At 53.1% G+C, this 21,079-nt stretch overlaps 7 protein-coding genes and 2 non-coding genes across 9 annotated transcripts; 3 read left to right on the top strand and 6 right to left on the bottom strand.

Annotated features, from left to right (window-relative positions):
* Positions 1 to 570: 570 nt before the first annotated feature.
* Positions 571 to 2,347, bottom strand: QC761_709820 (uncharacterized protein). The gene is made up of 2 exons (XM_062882534.1): positions 1,735 to 2,347; positions 571 to 1,660 (listed from the first exon to the last, which is right to left on the bottom strand). Exons 1-2 carry the CDS (start codon positions 1,847 to 1,849, stop codon positions 582 to 584), a joined length of 1,194 nt encoding a protein of 397 aa, XP_062728585.1. The 5' UTR covers positions 1,850 to 2,347; the 3' UTR covers positions 571 to 581.
* Positions 2,031 to 3,026, top strand: QC761_709818 (uncharacterized protein). Its single transcript, XM_062882533.1, has 2 exons — positions 2,031 to 2,361; positions 2,430 to 3,026. Exons 1-2 carry the CDS (start codon positions 2,190 to 2,192, stop codon positions 2,990 to 2,992), a joined length of 735 nt encoding a protein of 244 aa, XP_062728584.1. The 5' UTR covers positions 2,031 to 2,189; the 3' UTR covers positions 2,993 to 3,026.
* Positions 3,027 to 3,464: 438 nt separating this feature from the next.
* Positions 3,465 to 3,535, bottom strand: QC761_0110020. Its single transcript has one exon. It is a non-coding gene; the product is annotated as a tRNA-Gly (tRNA).
* Positions 3,536 to 5,014: 1,479 nt separating this feature from the next.
* On the bottom strand, positions 5,015 to 5,114 carry QC761_0110010. The gene has a single exon. It is a non-coding gene; the product is annotated as a tRNA-His (tRNA).
* A 320-nt stretch (positions 5,115 to 5,434) lies between these two features.
* Positions 5,435 to 8,197, bottom strand: QC761_709790 (uncharacterized protein). Its single transcript, XM_062882531.1, has 2 exons — positions 6,732 to 8,197; positions 5,435 to 6,671 (listed from the first exon to the last, which is right to left on the bottom strand). Exons 1-2 carry the CDS (start codon positions 7,300 to 7,302, stop codon positions 5,455 to 5,457), a joined length of 1,788 nt encoding a protein of 595 aa, XP_062728583.1. The 5' UTR covers positions 7,303 to 8,197; the 3' UTR covers positions 5,435 to 5,454.
* Positions 8,198 to 10,582: 2,385 nt separating this feature from the next.
* On the bottom strand, positions 10,583 to 15,483 carry TIF32 (eukaryotic translation initiation factor 3 subunit A). The gene is made up of 4 exons (XM_062882532.1): positions 15,426 to 15,483; positions 14,470 to 15,328; positions 14,015 to 14,278; positions 10,583 to 13,955 (listed from the first exon to the last, which is right to left on the bottom strand). Exons 2-4 carry the CDS (start codon positions 14,470 to 14,472, stop codon positions 11,025 to 11,027), a joined length of 3,198 nt encoding a protein of 1,065 aa, XP_062728582.1. The 5' UTR covers positions 14,473 to 15,328; positions 15,426 to 15,483; the 3' UTR covers positions 10,583 to 11,024.
* A 100-nt stretch (positions 15,484 to 15,583) lies between these two features.
* STE18 (Guanine nucleotide-binding protein subunit gamma) lies at positions 15,584 to 17,702 on the top strand. The gene is made up of 2 exons (XM_062882530.1): positions 15,584 to 16,440; positions 16,501 to 17,702. The coding sequence occupies exons 1-2, from the start codon at positions 15,983 to 15,985 to the stop codon at positions 16,619 to 16,621; spliced, it is 579 nt and encodes a 192-aa protein (XP_062728581.1). The 5' UTR covers positions 15,584 to 15,982; the 3' UTR covers positions 16,622 to 17,702.
* A 151-nt stretch (positions 17,703 to 17,853) lies between these two features.
* Positions 17,854 to 18,846, top strand: QC761_709760 (uncharacterized protein). Its single transcript, XM_062882529.1, has 2 exons — positions 17,854 to 18,049; positions 18,326 to 18,846. The coding sequence occupies exons 1-2, from the start codon at positions 17,945 to 17,947 to the stop codon at positions 18,728 to 18,730; spliced, it is 510 nt and encodes a 169-aa protein (XP_062728580.1). The 5' UTR covers positions 17,854 to 17,944; the 3' UTR covers positions 18,731 to 18,846.
* A 388-nt stretch (positions 18,847 to 19,234) lies between these two features.
* Positions 19,235 to 21,046, bottom strand: QC761_709750 (uncharacterized protein; the record flags this gene model as incomplete). Its single annotated transcript, XM_062882528.1, has 1 exon — positions 19,235 to 21,046. The coding sequence occupies one exon, from the start codon at positions 21,044 to 21,046 to the stop codon at positions 19,235 to 19,237; it is 1,812 nt and encodes a 603-aa protein (XP_062728579.1).
* Positions 21,047 to 21,079: the final 33 nt, after the last annotated feature.

Below are 21,079 nucleotides of genomic sequence, written 5' to 3'. Positions count from 1 at the left end.
ATCTCAAAGACAAGTCCAACGGGAAAGTCAAGAGCTTTTTGGCCGACCCGCCTGGGAGTGTCCTCCACTCTTACCTGCAGTCGGGCGGAAAACTGATTGAGAGGTCTGGGTCGAGCATCACGGAGGGTATTGGACAGGGCAGAGTAACCGACAATCTCGCTCCTGATGTGGAGTTGCTGGATGGCAGTTTGCACATCGGTGATGAGAAGAGCATCGAGATGGTGTATAGGTGTTTGGATGAGGAGGGCTTGTATCTCGGTGCCAGCTCCGCGTTGAACGTGGTAGCAGCCAAGGAGGTTGCGGAGAAGCTTGGCAAGGGGCACACCGTAGTCACGGTTCTCTGTGATGGCGCATACAGATATGCCGACAGGTTGTTCTCCAAGAAGTGGCTTGAGAGCAAGAACTTGCTGAGCGCGATCCCGGAGAATCTCAAGAAGTACATTGTCCTCCCATAATAACCACCTCGATACCAAAAAGAAAAGAAATATTGTTACAAGTAAATACTCTTACATATGTACTGGTACATAGTTTGGGAAATATGTCATCATATTTACTGCTCCTCTCTTTTTGAAAGGGGCCTCTCATGGGTTCACTTCCGCTTCCACCTTCTTCTTCTTCTCCGCCTTGATACGCCCCAGCATCTCCTCCGTGTTAAACAACCAGTTATACATGACCTCTCCCGACGCCGGCATCCGCTCGTCCCACTCATACGCCTGTCTAATCTCGTCCTCCAGCGCATCCGCCCTGTTCTGAAGCTTCATCGAAAGACCCGGGTCCACCACCTTGGCAGCCATCTGCAAGCCATGAAGCACAGGCGACACATGGTAAAGGAACTCGTTGCGGTCGAGGAGATATTGTACGTTTTGCGGGTCCTCATACGCAGCATCAGGCTGGAGGTCGAGGATGCCAGTGTTTTCAGGCCAAAAGTGAACAATCTGCTCAGCGTACTGAGTCACCTTCCCGTCCTCATCCTGGCCGTCCCTGGCTTTTACCGCAAGAGTGGCGGCAAGGTTGAGTCTCAAACCGAGGAACATCGGCTCGTGGTAGAAGGGCCTCTGGGTCTTGGACCTGTTGCTAGGCTGGTGTCTCTTGCCTTCGAATTCCAGCAAGTCAATCACTTTCTCCGTCTGCTTGAGCGCCTTCTTTGCTGGCTTAGGATTAAAGCCGGACTCGATCGCCCTTGTCTGCGCCCCTACGAGGAGGGAAGACAGCTTCAAGGGTGAGTCGAGCTTGAAGCCCGTCAGCTCGACCTGTTTGGCGCAGTCGATGACAGCGTCGAGGCGGTCGGCTTGGTGGGCTTTCCTGATAATGTGAAGGGCAAGATCGTCGTGAAGTTTTCTGTTGGCGCGCTTGAAGCCTTTCAGGACGAGGTGGAGGTTGTGGTAGTCTTCGTGTTGCATGTGTTCGACAGCCTGTCTGACTAGTTTGGATGCGCTAGGAATGTCCTTTGTGGGATCTACGTAGCGGAACTTGTGGATTTCGCCGTCGATTTCCATGGTGATGGGGTCGTTTCGGAGCTGTTCTTTGTATTTGGTCTTGGTGAGCTTGCGCTGCTGCTCTTGGCTGAGGTAGGAGGGGAGGACGATCTTGTTGTAGAGGGTGTCGAGGCGCTCTTGGAGCTCGGGGTTGGAGCCCTTTTTGAAGACGATGAAGCCGCCGGCTAGAGTAAGGGGATAGAGTCAGTTTTAACCCCTCTACAAAAAGAAGCTATCATATAGAAGTGCTGTGCTGTACCTCTTTGCGACGTTACTGAGAATAACCTCCTCTGAAGGCTAGCATTGTGACACACCGTCGTCTCCAATCTCCTCGCTCCGGCCCTGAGGGCACCGGCGCTCGATGTCGTGAACATGGCGCACTTGCACTTGGGCCTGCTTCTCCCCTCGGTTCCAAAGCGGTGTATATCAAATGAGCGTCACAAGAGCTTGAACTTCCTCACCACATCTCGAAAGCCGGTACCGTCGTCCAATCCCACCTGCTGGTTGGCGGGTCAGAAAATTTTGTGGAGCCGCACCTAATCCCCTGTCACCCCACCACAGCAGTCTAGTTGTGACCAATCACAGCCCGCAATTCAGGCTCAGGTTCAACCATCTTGAACGTCTCTTCCCCAAACAGCCAGCCGTGAAGGTTGGTAGAGTTGTCAACTAACCCCCTCTCCGAGATCCCGCGGGAGATCACCACACTCACCCAAGATGAACGTCACCCCTCTGGCTAGACGGCCTCTAAGCTGTCTCAAGACCAGCCTCCTCCGCCAGGCGAGACAACAAAAGATGTTTTCCCGCTCCTTGGCGACAGAGGTTCAAGCTGCTGCTGCTGCTGCTGCTACATCAAAAACACCATCACAAGGCCCCGACCAGAACTTTTGTATGTTTCTCTCTCTCTCTCTCAACCCCCTCCTCTCTACCAACTAGTTGCTAACACCTACAAAACAGACCGACTAGTCGACAAAAAAACCAAGTCCGTCCGCTCCGCCTTCGCCCTCTACCCCCCACCCCTCGCCGCCGCCGGCAAGCCCCTCTCCCCCCCCTCCACTACCAACCCCGTTGCTGCCCTCCACGACCTTCAAATCAAAAAGCTCGACCCCACCGGCGCCCGCACCGCCCTCTTCGCCCGCACCCGCGAGGCCGCCAAAGTAGGCGACATCCTCCTCGTCACCCACCGCCGCGGCGGCGAGCCCTTCGCCGGTGTCTGTCTCTCGATCCGCAGGGCAGGTATTGACACTGCGGTGCTGCTGCGGAACCACATCGGCAAGGTGGGAGTAGAGATGTGGTTCAAGATTTACAACAGGAACGTTGCCGGGATTGAGATTGTGAAGAGGAGGTTGAAGAGGGCGAGGAGGGCGAGGTTGACATATATGAGGAAGCCGAAGCATGATATGGGAAGTGTGGCTGAGTTTGTGTCTGCTTGGAGGAAGAGCAGGAGGGTGTTCCAGACTAAGGGGGCCAAGGGGAAGGCTGCGGGGCAGGGTGGGCAGGGTGGGAAGAAGAAGAAATGAGGGTGAGGATAGAAGAGGTGAAGGGGAGGGGGCAATGGGGGAGGGGGGGAAGGGGGTTGCCTGTGTATATCACTTGTGGAATATTGAAAAGAGATTTGTTGTTGGGTTATGAATCTATTTGGATGCGTGAGAAGGGGCATGAGTGAAATAGGAGGGGCGGGTGGCTTGGAAAAGCCTGTCAAGCAATGATCTTGAAGATGGGTGACATGAGCAGTCATTTCGCTTTTGAGAGAAAGTCCAGTCTCGCATTCTGTGAGGCAATTTCTCAAGGGCACTGTCGATCTGACTGGTGCAGCTCATATCTGTACAAAAATCCCCTTGAATTAGATACAAGCTCGAATTTCTTACTGTCTTGGAGGTATTTGAACATCGTGTTAGCTCTTCTGGACTCCATTCATGAGTTTGTCATCAGACTCAAGCTCTGTCGATGTTGAACCCACATTCCGAACAGATGTAACATCTCAAAAGATTAGCATCAGTGGTTTAGTGGTAAAATCCATCGTTGCCATCGATGGGCCCCGTGTTCGATTCACGGCTGATGCATATTTTACAACGTGCATGTCCTCAGACAATCATGTTGTCAAATGTTTTAGGTGCCTGGTTCTTTTTCACCCACATTATGCTGTAGGAGTTAACCAAGTGGTGTGTGGTTATGGAATAGTTGTGCAAGGCTTTCTCACTGGTGCAGGTATGTATGTCAACAGCTTTTTTTCCTCTCTTGTTGACAGAAATATCATTTCGCGATTCCTCCACCAGATGAAATCCTTCGGCACAAGGCGGCGGAAACACAGCAGGTGGTTTTCTTTTCCTGTCCCTCCTATGCAACGATCAGCGCGAACCTGAAGTCTCCAAATGCCCACCCGCCTCGCCCTTTGATTTCAAGTCAAGTTTTTCTACAAAGTCTCCTCACAGTCAAAAGGCAAAAAGCGAAGCTACCCACTGTTTCAACCCCGTACCCGGCCAGGATTTCAATCACAGGCCTGTAGCTACTTCCTCGAATAGATTCGCTCCGGCTCCCCAGGAAGAACCATCCTAGCGAGACTCCGTCCGGGTTTTCACAAGGCAGGCAGAGGCAGGAACACGGGTTTACTTTTGGTGGATTGTGGGTTCTTTTAGTTGAAAGAGGAGTTCCGCTACTTTCGCTGGAAGAAGGGGGGAAGGGCAGTTGTACATATCGTGTGGGTGTTTGCTTATGACGGAGCAGGGGGTCATTGGGGGGGGGCAAACTTGAAACAAAGCTTAGTAGTTGGGTTGGAAGAATGAGAGTTGGAAGATAGAGTGCTAGAGATGTTGCTAGTATCTGGGTGGGTTGTTCCAACAGGCGCTGATCAGGGTAGGTAGGCGTACATTCGAAACACCTTACACGGTTGTAATTCGTTACCAAGAACTACCTTAGCGCTCACCCTCTTTGCTCTTCCTTCAACATCATCTCGATACTTTACATCCAACACAATTAAGTTCTGTAGTGATTAACTCGGACAGTGACTCTCTCCCCCCTTCATCTCTCCGTCACTCATCATTGCCCAACTTTCTTCCCTCTTGATATCCATATCCGACCTGGGTAATCTCCATCTGGTCTCATTTCCTTCTCTGCCCTGGCGTCTAGCTTTTAAACTCTCCGCTGAATTACATCTAGTCTCCCACACACAAAGCCACATCATCAGACAAAACTACAGTTTCCTTTCACCAACCACATAATCACACCCCTGCAAGAGCTTCAGGACTTATACTCTCCCGACATTGGTATCATCACTTATAGACGACAGCAAGATCTGGGTATGAAAGCCAAGGTAGATGGGGTAGGATAAAACGGTCGAGATATCTTCCTTGAATGTCATGAGACACCGTCAAGAAGATAATGCGGCAGATGCAGGGCCATGCATGCCTCATCAGATGCTGTGGAGGAAGCAGCTACCCCCGAAGAAAAAGGAAACTCTAGTGCAAGTGTTTTCCAGATTGCTTCAACTCCAAACCAAAAGAGAGGAAGAGTGGGGAGTAAAAATGAAGAGAGGGCAAAAGGTGTGGGCGACCCCGGAATCGAACCGGGGTTTCTTCGGATCGTATGTGATGTTTCTTTGCAAACAACCACAACGAAGCGTCCTGACCACTAGACTAGTCACCCGGTGAGGTATTATTGATTGATGCGTGTGGATGCGGAATTATCCATCATATTGTTAAAACCGCCGCCACCTTCTTTCAGCCAACCTACCCTCTCCCCAACACCACCATTTCTTATCCACATCAGTTTTTCCAGCCACAACAGCCTGCAATACCCTGCTTCTCTTTTCTGCGTAATAAATCATGTCGCAAAGAACAAGAAACAGCAACATACCAACAAACGGTAAAAATCTCATTAATAATTACGTGTGAACTCACATACCTCCAAAGAGCGTAAGAACTGTATCCCATACCTATCATATCACACCTCCCCCCTTTCCCCCCAACCTCTTTCCCTCCCCCCTTTACTCGCAAAACTTATTACACTTCCCCTTAACATCCACATTCCTATTCACACTCAAACAGTCGTTATACTGCGCCCTGCACTTATCCTTCGCCCCATTAAAGCTGTCGCTCCACCCCCCCCAGAAAGTCCTCTTCTCCATCTGCTGAAAGTAACTATCCTGCCTCGGCCTAAACTTATTATTCCTGCACCCCTCGGCATAAACGTCCAAGCAGTCCTCGTACTGCTCCTTGCACGCGTCCTGGCAGGCAGTGCTCGGCGTCGAGCGGCTGTACTTCTTGCACTTTCTCGTGTCAGGGTCCGAGTACCGCTTGAAGGGGTGGCTAGGCCAGTCCGAAACCAAGTCGTTGCAGGTCACGACGGGCAGGTCAATCCCGCCGACGGGCTTGCCGGGCTTGTAGCCGTAGTAGTTGTTGGTGGGCTGCTTGCAGATGTTGGTGGGCGCTGGGGTGGGGCAGATGGTGGTGGTCGTCGCGGGCTTGGTGGTGGTGGCAGGCTTGGTGGAGGTGGGAGCGGCGGTAGGGCAAGCGGTGGTGACGGTCACGGTGGTGGCGGGGCTGCCTCCCTTGGGGGGCTTCTTGCCGAAAAAGTCGTGCTTCTTGCCCTTGGGGGTCTTGACGCAGTAGTCGTCGACATCGGCGCACCACTGGCCAAAGTTGAAGCACTCAAGAGACTGGGGGAAGCCGGCGTTCTTGAAGCAGGAGGCAACCTGCAAGAGGCAGTTGGTCCAGGCGGCCTTGCAGGACTTGGCGTCGTTCTCCCAGTCGGGAAGGGGGTTGGAGCACCACTTGCCGCACTTGTACTCGCACTTGGGAGGGATGACGGTGGTGGTCACGCAGACGGAGCTGGTGGTGGAGGTGGTGCTCACGGGCGCGGTGGTGGAGGTGGTAGGGGGGAGAGTAGGAAGGGGAGTGCTGGTGCTGGTGCTGGTGGGCTCCTCGACAGTGGTGCTGGTGGTGGGCTCCTCCTCGACAAGGGAGGTGCTGGTGGAGGACTCGGTGGTGACGGTGCTGACGACAGGGAGCTCCGAGCTGCTGGAGACAACGGGGGGCTCATAGCCGCAGGGCTCGAGAGACAGAAGCTCGTCGGCGGCGTAGAGGTTAAGACGACCAGGGCCACCGCACTTCTCGTCAGGGGCACCGTTGCAGGCCATGTTGCACTCGGAGGCGGGGGCAGAGTAGGTGTCATTGCCAATGACAACACCGCAGTAGCATTCACCTGCGTCATGTTAGTTTCACGAGATTTGCTGACAGAAGCCTCGGATAGATGGATACATACCGCCATACTCAGTACCGGCAAAGGGGAAACCGCCGGCATGGCAAGCCTGCAAGCACTTCTCAGTGGTCATGGTGGCGCCATCGACGGAGTCCTGGCGGTAGGAAAGGGCTCTCCCCTGAGGAGAGTCGTCGGTCCAGCATCCAAGAGGATCATAGTCGGCAATGGTGGTCTGGTCAACGGGGATGAAGGTAGGGTCCTGGTAGATAGAGAATTTGCCGTTGGCACCGCAGATCTGGGTGTCATCACCCTTGCAGGGGAAGCTGCACTCAGACTCCTCGGTGAGGTCACCCTTCACGGTTTGACCGCAGTAGCAGACGCCGTAGTAGACGAGACCGGCATACCTGTAGCCATTGCCCTTGCACTCAGCAACGCACTTCTCGACGGTCATGTCATCAGGAGTTGCCGGGCTGCGGTAGGGGAGGATCTGTGTGCCACTGGCCTCGGAGAAGCACCCCGAGTAGACGAAAGGCTGGAAGGGGTCCAAGCATGGTGGGAGGAAGACCTCGGTGGCGGTAACACGACCAATTAAGGTGACTGCCGCGAGGGCAGCCACGGCCTTGAGGCTGGCCATATTTCAACAAAGTCGAAAAGAACGAATGTATCGACAAGTAAAGAGGCCTTGTCGTAGATTAGTTGATTAGGTATCACTGTCGTGTTCGCGGCTGTGAGGAAGACCCTGAAGAGCAAGAGAAAAAAAAAGAGAAAGCATCGTGAAGTCAGGGAAGCTGGTCTTATGTAAATACTCCCCCCTCCCTCTCCGCAATCCCGTCGCCGACATGGCATGGGAAGCATCCGCACACTATTGGATCCATGGAAGGTGGGCCAAGCCATCACCGTAGTAGCGCTTCGACACCAAGGGTCAAGGCAGAAGAGACGTGGAAAGCTTGGCTCCAAGAGTGCACCCAATATCCGATTTCCGGGCCTCGTCGATGGTCTGTTTTTGGCAACTTCGGCAAGCCCAAAAACCCCAAATCAGGTACCCGTAGACGAGCGGCGTGATGGAAGCAAAGCACCCGGGGAGAGAGCCTCATCGACCCATTCTAAGCCACCACAGCACATGTCTCTGAGACATTGTTCTTGTTCCAGGCGGCGGCACATCGACAGCGGAACAGCAGTCCTTCATCTCTACTCCTAGAACCCAAAATAAACAGTGAAGACGAGAGAGTAAACCAGAGGGAAGGCTGCTCGGGTTCGGACACACACCCCACCGCGGGATGGACAGTCGGTTACATTGTCAATGTGACTCTCTTGACGTGTTGCTCCTTCAGCTCGGGGACCCAAGTGGGTAGGTTTGCAGTCATTCGCAGAGCTTGCTGTTGTCGCACAGAGCGCCTGTGGAGATGAAGAGGTCGTCCCAAAGAAGAAAAGTCGACGTCCTTAAGAACCCTGCCATTGGTCGGCGTACCTGCAGCTCCCGTTCTCCACACCCGCTTTGGCCAGACCTCCTCCAACCCTTGCCAGCTTGGACCCTGAACGCATCGACCCCCCCTTTTTTTTTTCCTCTGCATCTCACAGCCTCGATCGATTTGACGGGAGGGAAAGGGGGGCAAGCCCTGGTGTCAGCGACCAGCATCTCACAGGAGAATTCAAGCACGCAATGGGTATTTCTGTCTCTTCATTCGTCCTTCTGTTCATTGATTTTCCGGGGAAGAAAACAACAGAGAGACGGACCCAAAATCCCGGGTTCTCCTCGATTAAGGCTGCCTGTCAACTGAGAAGCGAAGAAAACCACCCCCTGAAATTGATCAACCGCTACGGCATATCCTCGACGACCCCACCAAATCACGATTCAAGCTCTGTTCGCTCGCTCCCAGCTTCAATGCCGAGCCTTTTTTGATTTATTTTTTCTTTCTTTCAGGCTCTGTTCAGCCTTTCCTTGGCCATTGAGGTGGCCTCCCCGTCAGCTGACAGACATGATCAAATAAACCCTCACATCGAAAGATGTTTGCCCACGAGACGCGCCCATTTTGAAGTTATTGGAAAGCTCGCGTACAAGTTCTCAGCTGGAAGCTGCACCTAGAGAGTTGGCGTCGTGTTGGGGACTGGAGAGCTATGCTGCACTACGACCTGGTATAAGCCACTCATGTAGAGGGCGTCCTACCCCCAACTGCTGCAATATCTCCTGTCATGCAGACGACGCACCATGCAGACGCCAATTTCCGCTCTTCCCAAGAGAAAAATATTTGTACAACAGAGCCATCAGAAGAGACAACCTACCCAAACTCCGGGTTGGCAACACACACAACACACACACACACACACACACACACACACACACACACCGTCATCATCACAATCTTTTTTCTCTTTCAGCTTTTAATCTACACAGCAGTGAAGGACCTCCGGATTTATATGAGCTTGTCCACCCTGTTTCTCATCCACAAATACCCACCGTACAACCCACCGAACGTTCGCAGCACTTCCATACCAGCCAGCACTTCACGGAGTATGATTATAGCGTCTTTCTCTCGGCCTTGACCGGACTATTGAGTTCTTAGGGCTGAGGTAGTCGTAACAAGTCACCATCACCATCACCGCTTCTTTTTACGTCCCAACCCATCCATCTGCAGTACACCCCCCTCCACACCCATCACCGATCGTGATCTCACACGGCTGCCCATATCTTCCGATGTGGCTGCGGGGTAGCACGACACCCCATCCCATCACATAAAAAAGGTACCCTGTCCGTGCATACGAGCTAACCACCACCCCTTCCCCAACCTTTTTTCTCCTTCCAGCAAAACGTCCTTCTGGCCGCAATTGGCAGCTTTTCAGGTGAGCAAGGGTCTGAACGCTAGCTTTTTGGCTTGGGCATCAACTTCCGCCGGACAACCGACCGCAGCTGCTTCTTCCGTTTTAAAGACCGTTCGTTTTGTGCTGGGCCACGTGTATGTATCGCTTCAAACAGGCGAAGCCGAGAGGAAGATGATGAACGAGATTTGTTCGAGAAGATATGGCTTCTGGTGTGGGGTTCTTTCGCCACTGGAGAATGTTTACCCCGTAAACAGGGAGCGAAACATTATTTCAGAGCTCATCTTGGCTTCCATCCTTCGTTCTTTCACCTTTGGCAGGAGATAGGTGGGCTCAACTGAAACACATCACAGCCTCAATTACCAAGGAAGAACAGCCAAAGAAATACCAAGGACAATAGTCAAAAAAGACGAGAAAATAAAATGTTTCAACCTAAATTTTCACTGCGCTCTATTTCCCAAGACGTATTTGTCAGGTAAAAGAAAAGATGTCTGTGCAAAAGAGGACGACGACGAGACTGCCATTCTCGGAACTCAATGTGGAGTCTGAAGAGAGAAAGATCAAATAAGTATAAACCAAAATCATCCCGGAATTCAGATACATCCAACATGCCGGAGGGCTGTCAACTTTGCGAAAATTCCCCTAACCGCCGTGCATAAATCTATACTTCCACAGACTCATCGCTGCCACACAACCGCATGCCCGCCCCCCAATCAAAAGTGTGGGTAGCATTTCCTCGTGTTAGATATCATGATGCCCTTTTCATGCCATGTTCCTCTCACCGAAGGAAGTGGCCCTGCGAAAGCCTGCCTGCTACTTTTCCATCCATGGTGCAGTGGGTGTTGAAAAGGTCAATATTGGACCCTTCAACGGCACGGGATCCCACGTCATGTTCAGTCAATTAAGTTCTAGATTGCGTCAAGCCCTATGAGGAAGTGATCGACAACAATCTTTCAGCATCCGATGGCGCCAGATCGGGTAGCTCGTTGCGATTCGCGATTGTCAGTCGAGCGGGTGGGTTGTGGTAGCCGCGGCTTGATGATGATCTTCCCCGGTATCTGGAATTGTCGATCACTGACTTCAGTCCGAACTTTCTCACACGAGTGCCGACGTGGTTTTATGCCTACCTACACAACTCATACACAGCAAAACAATACACACATGCCATGCAATTTATATTCATCAACCCAACAGCAAAAATAAAACACAGCCTCATCCATTCCTATCATTCTTCCTAACGCAGCAATCACTTTTGTTCATTGCTGCCCCTGCCTCCCTTCGCTGTCGAATGACGAGAAATGCTACTTCTAGACACATGCAAATCCGGAGCAAGGAAAAAGGATCAAGGACCGAAAAAATAAAAACCTTCTCTTTCCCGTACCCCTTCCAGACCCAGAAATCAAAACTCCAGAAGAAGCTGCATCATGCCCATTCTTCGTGTCGCATGTCATGTGTGTCATGTATGAACCGGAACCCAGCAAGCGCGAGAGATGGAGGGAAACAGAAAAATGCCAGAAACTCCCAATACATGCCCGCTTTTGTTTAAGCATTATCTCTCCGCCACTTGGGAACATACTTGCCCGGAGCGCCGCTAGCTTTCAGGGGCTCAGGAGTAGCACCATCCTTGGCAGGCTCACCACGGCCGGAACCTTCCCTCTCAATGGGGGCACCACCGCGACCAGAAGACACTCTGCCTTGAGGAGCAGGGCGCTCGGGAATGGGAGCACCGCCGCCAGCAGCTCTAGCAGCCTCTCTCTCACGCCAGCTGGAGCCTCCAGTCTTGCCAGCAAGGGCGAGGCGGGGAGGACCACCAGCGGCAGGAGGGCGCTCGTTGGAGTCGGTCCGCTCGACAGGAGGAGCTCTGGCCGGAGGAGGAGCGGCGGCAGCGGGGTCTAGTGGGGCACCACCGGCAGCTTTGGCCGCTTCGCGTTCTCTCCAGCTGGGTCTGTTGCCGGCAAGGGCAATACGGGGGGGGCCGGCGGCCGAGGGGCCCTCCACTGGTGGAATCTCCCGGCGGATATGAGGAGCAGTGTCGGCAGCCTTCTCGGCCTTGCGACGGGCCATGGCTTCCTCCTCGCGTTGTTGCTGGCGGGCCTGGGCCTCGCGAGCCTTCTCGCGCTCCTTCTCGCGTTCCTCCTTGATTCTGGCCATCTCCTCCTTCTTGGCCTCCTTTCTCCTCTCCTCCTCTTCCTTCTCCCTGGCGGCACGCTCCTCGGCCTCACGGAGGGCACGCTCCTTCTCCTCACGCTCCCTCTTCTCGCGGATCTTGCGATCGCGGTACTCCTTCTTGCGAGCATTGATCATCTTCTCCAACTCGCGGTCGGCATCACGACGTCTCTTCTCAAACTCGTCGCGGCGGCGCTCGTGGAGGTTAGATCTGAATGACTCGTAGAATGGCATCAGGCGAGACAGGCGGTGCTTGATCTCGACGTCAGCCTTGTGCTTCTCCTCAGCCTCCTTGAGAGTTTGGGCCTTGGTCAACTCATAGGCCTTGAGATCACGCTCGCGCTGCTTAGCATAGTCCTCGGGGAGTTTCTTAGCCTCCTCCTTTCTGAAAGCACGCTCCAAGTGGTCAAGACGCTTGCCGGTGATGCGGAGCTTCTCGGCAACCGTGTTCTTCTCACGTTCAAGCTGCTGCAGCTTGATCATGCGGATCTTGTTGCTGTCCAGGGTATCGAGGTCCTCACCAGCCAGATCCTCAAGCTTCATATCCTTGAGCATGCTCTCGACCTCCTTGCGCTTGATCTGCTCCCGTTCGTTGGCGAGACGCTTAGCTTCACGAAGCTTCTGCTCCTCAGCCAAACGGGCAGCCTCGGCTTGCTGGAGAAGCTGCTCCTGAACCATCTTCTTGCGAGCGTTCTCCTTATCCCGGGCGGCCTGAGCCTCAGAGGCCTTGTCCTTGCGCTTCTGAATAATCTCCTTTCTGGCGAGGATCTCGAGGTGCTCCTTCTCAGCACCAGCCTTGGCACGAGCGAAAGCAGCATCGCGAGCCTGGATGCGGGCCTCGTTGAACTTGGGATCAATGTACTGGCATGTGGTGTAAAGAACCTCGGCGACGCGGGTGAGCTGAGAGCGCACAATCTGGGAAGGAGTGCTCTGGAGACGCTGAACGGAGCCAGTCTCGCTTTCAGCAGAGCCGGCAGAGGAACCAGCGTGGGCAGCCTTGGCGGAGGAGAAGACATCGGCATCGAAACTAAGGACACCGGTAGCATGGTCCATGCGGATGGCGAGATCGCCCTTCTTGTTACCGTTCATGATGAACTTCTCAATCGTGGCGCGGGTAACCTGGAAAGGCTCGGGGAACTGAGCTAGGGACTCGACAAAGTCCAGGTCGACAGTCTCGTACACCTGAGAAAGCTGCTGGAAGAGACGAGTGAGGATGACCTGCTGAAGAGGAATGATGTACTTTTGCATCTCCTCATCAGCCCCAATCTTGGCCAAGATGGGGGAGATCTTCTTGCAAATCGAGAGGGGATGGAAGTCGACCTCGAGAATGTTGTAGAGGTCGCGGATCTCGGGGCGGCAGCGGCGGATCAAAGACTTGGACAGAGCATCACGGAAGAGGAGCGCACGGGTAGGGGCCTGAGACATGCCGAGGAGGTGAGTGAGACGCGAGTTCTTGTTCTTGCGAGCCTCGTCGAAGTCGACCATGGCACCGCGGGAGCGGGAGGTGCTGATGACGGGAATGGACAGGGCCGAGAGAACGACGAAAGTGGCAGCCTTCTGGAGATCAGCCTCGCTGGTTGGGGGGTTCTCGGACTTCTTGCCACCAGCCGCAACAATGGCAGCAGACTGGCGGAGCAAGTTATAATAGCGGGACCAGGCAGCGGCGTGGAACAGGTAGTTCTCGCCGACGAGGAAGATACGGGTGAGCTTCTCGTAGTAGTTGGCCATCATGATGTTCTTGGGGGGGCGCTTGCTCAGGTTGAGGAGGGTGTGGATGTCCTCAACACTGCGGAAAGCCTCCTGCCAGAGCTCAAGCTCGACCGCCACGTTAAGTTGCTGGAAACGAGTCTCGAGGTGGCGCTGCAGGGTATCCGGGTCGCTCAAGTTGATGGCATGCATTTGAGCCGAGTACTTGGCAGCAGTTTGGACATGGTTGCGGAGAAGCTCGCAAAGACGGCGGAACTCGGTCTTGCGGGTGTACTTGAGGCAGAAGTCGAACGCCTGCATGGCAGTGCTCTGGTAGAGCAACTCGAGACGAGCATTGTTGCGGAGAATGTCCAGAACTGTGCGGTACGCCTCCCACAGGAACTTTAACCAGGGGGTGACAATGGCACGGTCGGTACGATCGCGGGATTGCTCGCCGGAGACGGTGGCCAAGAGGATGGACTCGGGGGTCTCGCTGGCCTCGAGATCCTCAACGTTGTCGGAAGTGGTGGTCGCCTCGATGCTGGACTGAACCTCGTCGGCCTTTTGCTGAGCAGCGGTGACCTTTTCGGCAGCCAACTCGATGAACTTCTTGAGAACAAGCTGCAGTACTTTTGTCAATACCGGCAATATAACCCAACTCGAATCCACTCATAACCCACCTCGATCGTGCCAACATTGGTGTTCTGAGCAATATTCTTGTACTGGTAGAGAGCATCCTTGGCGAGCTTGCCCTTCTTCTGTTCGACCGAGAGCTCGACCAACAGGAGCATCACAGGCTCCAACGATGTGATGGGGACATTGCGAGACCGCTTCGATGTGATGTGCTCGTGGAGGAGGGTGAGGGCCGCGGGGGCCTGGTTAACTCCGATGAGTTCGTGGGCCCTCTTGAGAACATTCTCGGGCTTCTGATGGGGTGGGGGAGGCTATGAGAAGGTCAGTCAAGGTGTTCGTGGTCATAATCGGCCCGTCCGACGGCGGCGTAGTGATAGATGACGACAAGGTGTAGTAGAGGCGGCGGTGGGGAGGGGGGGCAGTCGATATGGGCATTTGCAGCCGAGATAGTCGAGATAGCTGCCTTCCGGTAGGGGTTATGTAGAACAGGATCGCGACTCACCATGATGGGCAACCTCCTCTGCGCGTTGGCAGGTCTCGAGGAAGTTTAATGGGTTTCTGGAAGAGCAGCGCAAGGCGGCGTGAGGGGTTGCTTACGACTTGGCCGGCCTGTACCAGAGATTTTTTTTCGCCTCGTGGAGAATGCTGCGTTGGTCGAAGCCCTGACAGGGCAGTTTGGCACCGTTTGCTTAAAATTTGTGGGTTCAAATTGTACCGTGGGTCACGTGACGGCAGCCTGGAAATGGATGTGGTTTTCAGCACCAAGAGCGGTGTATTTGATTTCAGTTGCCAGAAACTACTTGGGAAGGCCTAAAGAGTATGCTCCCGCGGGCGAGTTTGTCTTGCTCTTTGACAGGGCAGCCTCTTCACCTCGCTGAGCAGAGCACAAACTTTGGGGCTTCCCTTGTTGTTTTGGACTTTGCACTGCAACCTTGGCCGTGGTGGGGCTCTTCTCCCTTATATGCACATTGCGGGGCCCTAGGCAACAAGGCGTTGAGAACAATGTCAAAACGCTTTTGCCAAGGCACATTGTCGATGCCTCATGCGGCCGAGAGCCATCGTTGCAGACCTTGCAGTCATAGCGGATGCGCAGAAAGGCATCATCAGAAGTGAGTTGTCGGCATTGGTACAGTATCGGTCTGAGAAAGCGGCCCGAGAATGTCGAATCTCGAAAGACCCAGTTTGTTCTTATCCCGAGACAAGCTCTCGAGAAGAGACAGAGGTCAAGGTTCCCCGTCCATGAAACAGCAAAAACCCTCAGCTGCTGCAAGCATGCGCGAGTAGCTAACCACTGGATGGGGGCCCGCCATGTACCTGTCGGACACCTCTTAGCTAGGTCGCTAGAGGTCAGTCGATGACGCCTGCAAAAGAGCACGACATGTCAATAGTCGATCGGTATTCTGGATATTGATTGAATGGGTAATTCCCTCGGAGAATAGAAAACGGGATCTATTGTACCTAGAAGATATCTATTGCATCTAAACAGACAGAGGATTCACTACATACTCACCCCCGAGATGCGTTAATTGGTCGTATGATTTGCTATCGGGCTAATCTAACCTCCCCTGGACATCTCATTTACTTTTCGCCCAGCTTTTTGGTAGTAGGCAGTCAGCACGGACCATCACCCGCTCCTGAGCAAGAGAGAGATTCCTGAATCAACCCCCTTCCCGAGTTCTTGCTCCCGCTCGCCGTGTGTCGCTTCGCCAATCCCATCCGCCCATCCGCCCATTCCAACCAGCTTGTGGTCAATCGAGGCAATCACATACCAGTCATCCGCGCGCCTCTTTCTCTTCAATCCATTCATTCCTTGACAACCGCCACAACCGAAACACGGCCTTTATCTGCTTTGAACACAGGTGAGTGCCAGCTTCCCGTCTCTAGCAATGGGGAACAAACTGTGCGACCCGTCCCTTCTAGCCTTTTCAATTGGATTGGAAGACGACAGCATCAATCACCATCCATCAAAGCACAATTCGTTTGAAACATCGCGATAGGGTCACTGACACGCCGTAATGGACCAGCAGCCACGAAAATCTCACGACTCGTCGGCGTCGTCGCGGATTCCGACCGCCGAGCCGCAGCACCAGGGCGACATCAACGACGCCAGCCCCCGTGAGCCGCCGCAGCAATCAGAGCAACAAGAGCCATCGCGGCCAGTTAATTCTCCTTCATCAATACCCAACGGCCGGCCTCGGTCGCCAGTTTTTTCTGCCAAGCCAGAAAGGAAGCCGCCACCAGCGTCTCTCCCCTTAATTCCCAAGCGCGACTCTGCTGGAACCCCAAAGTCAGCACCGAGAAAACCTCCCAAGATGCCCCAGTACACATCGCGCGATGTCGGCGACCCGTCGCAGATCAAGAAGACCAAGCAGAGCATGGCGGATCTCAAGCTTCGTCGATTGACAGAATTGAACAATCGGCTACGTGAAGATCTCGAAAGAGAGCGCATCCCCGTAAGCCAAGCATCGAAGAGGTAGGGCGCACCACACCCGCATCGCATCGTATTCCCTTATTGACGCGCATTCCTCTCTAGTATCATCGCCTATTGCAACAGCACCAGAGACTACATGGTGCCCAGCGTCTGGGGTCCTGTGCCAAAGGGCGAGGATCCCTACGCACCACAACAGAGCAACGGCTGCTGTGTAGTGATGTAGGATGAACTACAGAACATGTCGAGTCGGAAGCGCAGACCCTTTGCTCGTGTCCCTGGCACGGCTCGGAATCGGCTGTGTATTTTCTGAGTGTCTTTGATGTGGTGCACCCCCTCTTTCGCCGGTGTCTTGTTCGATTATTCCGCCTCGAACCCGACGAAAAGGCTTTGTGAGAACAGAAACGTCTTTTGGTATTTTAGGAGCATTCGGATTGGGTGGAATTTGGGCCGACAAAAATGGGACATGCGCGTTGGATGGAACTGGGAGGACAGCGACCGATGATTTTTCTTTTTCCTACAACCAAACCGCCATCGCTCTCACTCACGATCCAGCACGGACGGACAGACCTCAACTTTCACCTTGACCCATGGCAAACCAAGCAAAGAGAGAGGAGAGGGAGGGAGTGGGGGGGCATCGACAGCAAGAAAAAAAGGGGGGGAGGATCGAGAACGACGACAGCAACGGCTTTTCCTACAACGATTACGCCCTCAAAACACCAAAACTCATACCCCATTTTTTTCTCGGAACCTTTTTATTTTATTTTCTTCTACTACTACCCTACCTTTGACGGCGAATCGCAAATTCTTCTTCGGCAGGGAAGGTCTCGGACGGACAGACTGTGCAGCTTTTCGGCCTGTAATACCTAAAACTTCCTTCTTGTTTTTTTCTTCCTTCTTAGTTTTGTTTTTTTGCTGTTTTGACTATTCCCCCAAAGTTGTAGCTGTAGCTCGGCTCTCTTGTCGTTGCCCGTCTCTGCAAAGCTCCCCCTGTTTTTTGTTCTTCTCTTCACCCCCTCTCTCCCTTTCCTCCCCGACCACACAACACCCCCTTATTATTTCTTATTATTATATCTGGTCTGTTTTTTTCCTCTCGGGCTCTCTGTATATAAAGTACGCTATGGTTATTGTGTTTTTTTTAGCCCATGGTGTGGGTTCCTGCTAAATGGGTTCACGAATGAGGACTGAAGAAAGGCGAATGAAGATATACCACTATTAAACTTTAAACGTGTGTGTGTGTGTGTGGGTGTGGGTGTGTTTTTGCGATGTGAAATTGTGTCTTGCCATGGGGATGTTTTGAAGGAGAGTTATAAAAGTGATCTTCAATATGGGAAAACCGTTTTGAGAGAGTGGATATTCTGCAAGTCGAATGACGCAGTTTACGTACCCATTTTATGCAGGTACCGCTTTTTTAGTCTGCTTTCCTAATGTATGTATGTATGTATGTATGTATGTGCGTCTTTGTTAAACGAACGGGGGAGACAACTCATCACGCATATCCGCCAGCCATCGGTTTGAGATTGTTTGGCAACCAGCAAATCGGGACACGATGGCAGAGCAGCAGGTTACCGAAAGTACGGCCACGACGACCCGACTGCCGAGGGTGACGATACAGTTTTGTACGCAGTGCAAGTGGATGTTGAGGGCTGCTTATGTGAGTTCTTTTTCTCATTGCATCGTCTCGAACCGTTATTGTCGGTTGAACTTGGGAGAACTATTTCCTAAACGCCCCCTGTGTTTTGTTGTCCAGGTCCAGCTCTTGTTTCAATTCAGGGAGTTGATCTGCTTTTTTTCTTCTTCTGCACCTCATACTATTATATCACCTGGCACAGTTCATTCCCCGCCGATGTATACCACACCAGCACTTCGCCAATCCTCACCCCTCCCAATAGATTCGCTAGCTTTCAACTAACACAACAACCCCTCAAAGTTCGCCCAAGAGCTCCTATCAACCTTCTCAACCTCCCTAGGCGAAGTTGCCCTCCAGCCGTCAACCGGAGGTGTATTCATCGTCGAGATCACCACCTCTTCTCCCGCTACTACTACTGAAGCCGGGAGTAGCGATCAAGTCAAGCTTTTGACGAAAATCCTCTGGGACAGGAAGACCGACGGTGGATTCCCCGAAACAAAAGAGCTCAAGAGACGCGTGAGGGACGTTATCGATCCCGGGAGGGGGTTGGGGCACGTGGACAGGGATTATTCCAAGCCCAAATCTGGTGAGGGAGAGGACAAGAGAGAGGGGGGGGTAGAGAAGGGGAAAGAAGAACACAAAGTTGAGGAGGAGGGAAAGGTGTGCACCATTGAGGGGAAGGAGAATTGTGAGGATTGTCAGTAGGTGGTGGTAGTTATCAGTTATTCTTGGAATATAGTCCCTCAAATGAACACTAGTCAACAATCGTCTAGTAAAAAGAGGCTGGGCCGTAGCATGTCTATTACATTGAAGGAAATGGCTTTGATTATGATCAAAACTGATTTGTTGTTGATTCATATAACGCTCTGGCTCTCCAAGATAAATGATACCTACCTTACAGACCCACCCTTCGCTGCCCACATTTCTCTCTATAGTATATCTATCGATATTACCCCTAGAAAGGGTGTCAAACCGCTTTTGTTGTAGAAAACATAACCGAACTTTTTGATACCATCATAGTGCCCATGCCATGCCTAGCACAATATATCCGTCACCCCCAAAAGAAACAATACATACGCCGCTATAACACAATATAAAACCGACCTGTGCCAAACATAAAAAAACTGGTATCTCTAGTTTAAACCCCCAAACGCCATTCCCATACCCATGCCCTCCGAATTCAGCAAACTACAAACCAGCCCAGTCTCCCTAATACTGACCATGGCCAAGCAGTTCGTTCATCACATTCCAATCGGCGTTGGCGTGGGTGTCCCCTCCGAGCATATTCGCCAAAGCAGGATAAAAGTTGGGATCTAGATCCTGCTGTTGTTGCTGTTGCTGATCATCTGGCCCCTGAAGCCGCATGTCCATTGTCGAAGCCTGCAGCTCCGGATCAAGTGCAAGACCGTGAGGCGCATCCCCAGTCAGATCTGGGATCCCCGGCTCGTTCTTAATATCGTTGAGAATATGGTCCTGGTTGCCGTACCTGTTGGTCGGAGCGACGTAGGCACTGTTGGCGGTGAGAATATGGCCTTGATCGCCATACCCAGCATCAGGCACGACAAGCATGTGGTCCTGGTTTCCATATCCGTCTTGAGGGACAGAAAAAATAAAATCTCGGGGCTCATATCCTGCCTCGACGGCAACATTGGGCTGCGCTTGTTGAGCATATCCATCACCGATGCTTGAAGCCTGTCTCTGATGAGCTTCCAAATGCTTGTTGAGATCCGCATATCTGATGAACCTCGCTTCGCACCCAAGTACACTGCAGGCAAGTTTCTTCTTGTCGACTGCCGCCGTCATCTCGTCCACCTCGTCCGGTCCGTCAAAGTTCAGGGTGATGGTTCTCTCTGGACGCTTCCTTCCTAGGTGAACAAATCGGATGTGCTCCTCAAGCTTGAGCTTGCTAACAAACGGAGCCTTGCAGCCCTCCTCTTGCCAGTTCCAATCCGCGATATCGGGCGTGTTGAAAGTGTTGACCTCACCACAGACAAACTTCTTGCCTTCGTGCGCACTTCGGTAGTGCGTCATCATGTTGGACTTTCGGGTGAACATGCTCTCGCACCCTGGCCAGTTGCAAGGCACATCCTTTCTCTCCTCGACCGATTTTCCAGAGTGCATATTCTCCATGTGCTCCTCCAGTTGAAACTGCCGGCCGATCTTCTTGTCGCAGAAAGGACACGCCCGGTGCTCGGTTCTGGCATGAGTCTTGAGCATATTCAACGTCGTAAACCCAACCCTTTTCTCTTCACCATCCTCGTCCGTTTCCTTGGCGCACTCGTCGCACCAAAACCGCAGTTGCCCATGCTCGCGCTCCGTGTGACGCCGGAGAGCACCGGCGCTGTCGAAGCCCTCTTGGCAACCGTCTTGCAGACAAGGGAAACCGGCCTGATTGAGGTGCCTGGTCCGAATGTGCCGCTGCAGAGTCTCACGCTTCCGGAAGCTCTCACTGCAACCCTCATAGTCTCGGCATCGAAATCGCTCGGCACCTTCATGAACGGCAGCATGCCTCTTGAGTCTCGTATTGGTGACGAAAGCTTTGCCGCATCCTTTGACGTTGCAGACGTAGTTCTTCTCGTGGGTGTGGGAACCCTTGATGTGTTGCGTCAGGTGTTTCTCTTCAAGGTAGGATTTGTCGCACCCTTCATAGGTGCAGCGGTGGATTCGATCGCCGGTGTGGCTTCGAAGATGAGAAACCAGGCGAGCAGGTCGGTTGAAGCTCTTGTCGCAGCCAGGGAAAGTGCACTTGATCGTCTTCATATCGGAGGGGAACTTGCGGCCTCGGCGGGAGGTAGAGATTGAGGTTGCCCCAACGGTATTGGTATCGCCTGGGGGAGAGGCAGTATCAGAAGCAGCATCGTTGTCATCGTAAATGGAGGTGGATTCTGCAGTTTCTTGCTCCGGGCTGCCCTTGTCGAGCTCCTGGTCGGCCAGGTCGAGTTGCTGGCGCTTGGTCGAGTCTGCCGACTCGCCGCCGTTATCAGCCTTTCGCTTCATGGCTCTTGTTGCTCTGGCAGACATGACTGGCCAGAGCAAGCAAAGAGGGTGGGTGAC

Source organism: Podospora bellae-mahoneyi, chromosome 7, assembly GCF_035222275.1.
Source record: "Podospora bellae-mahoneyi strain CBS 112042 chromosome 7, whole genome shotgun sequence".
Taxonomy (NCBI): Eukaryota; Fungi; Ascomycota; class Sordariomycetes; order Sordariales; family Podosporaceae; genus Podospora; species Podospora bellae-mahoneyi.
Note: the sequence above shows the minus strand (reverse complement) of the source record. Positions and strands in the feature narration are given on the sequence as shown.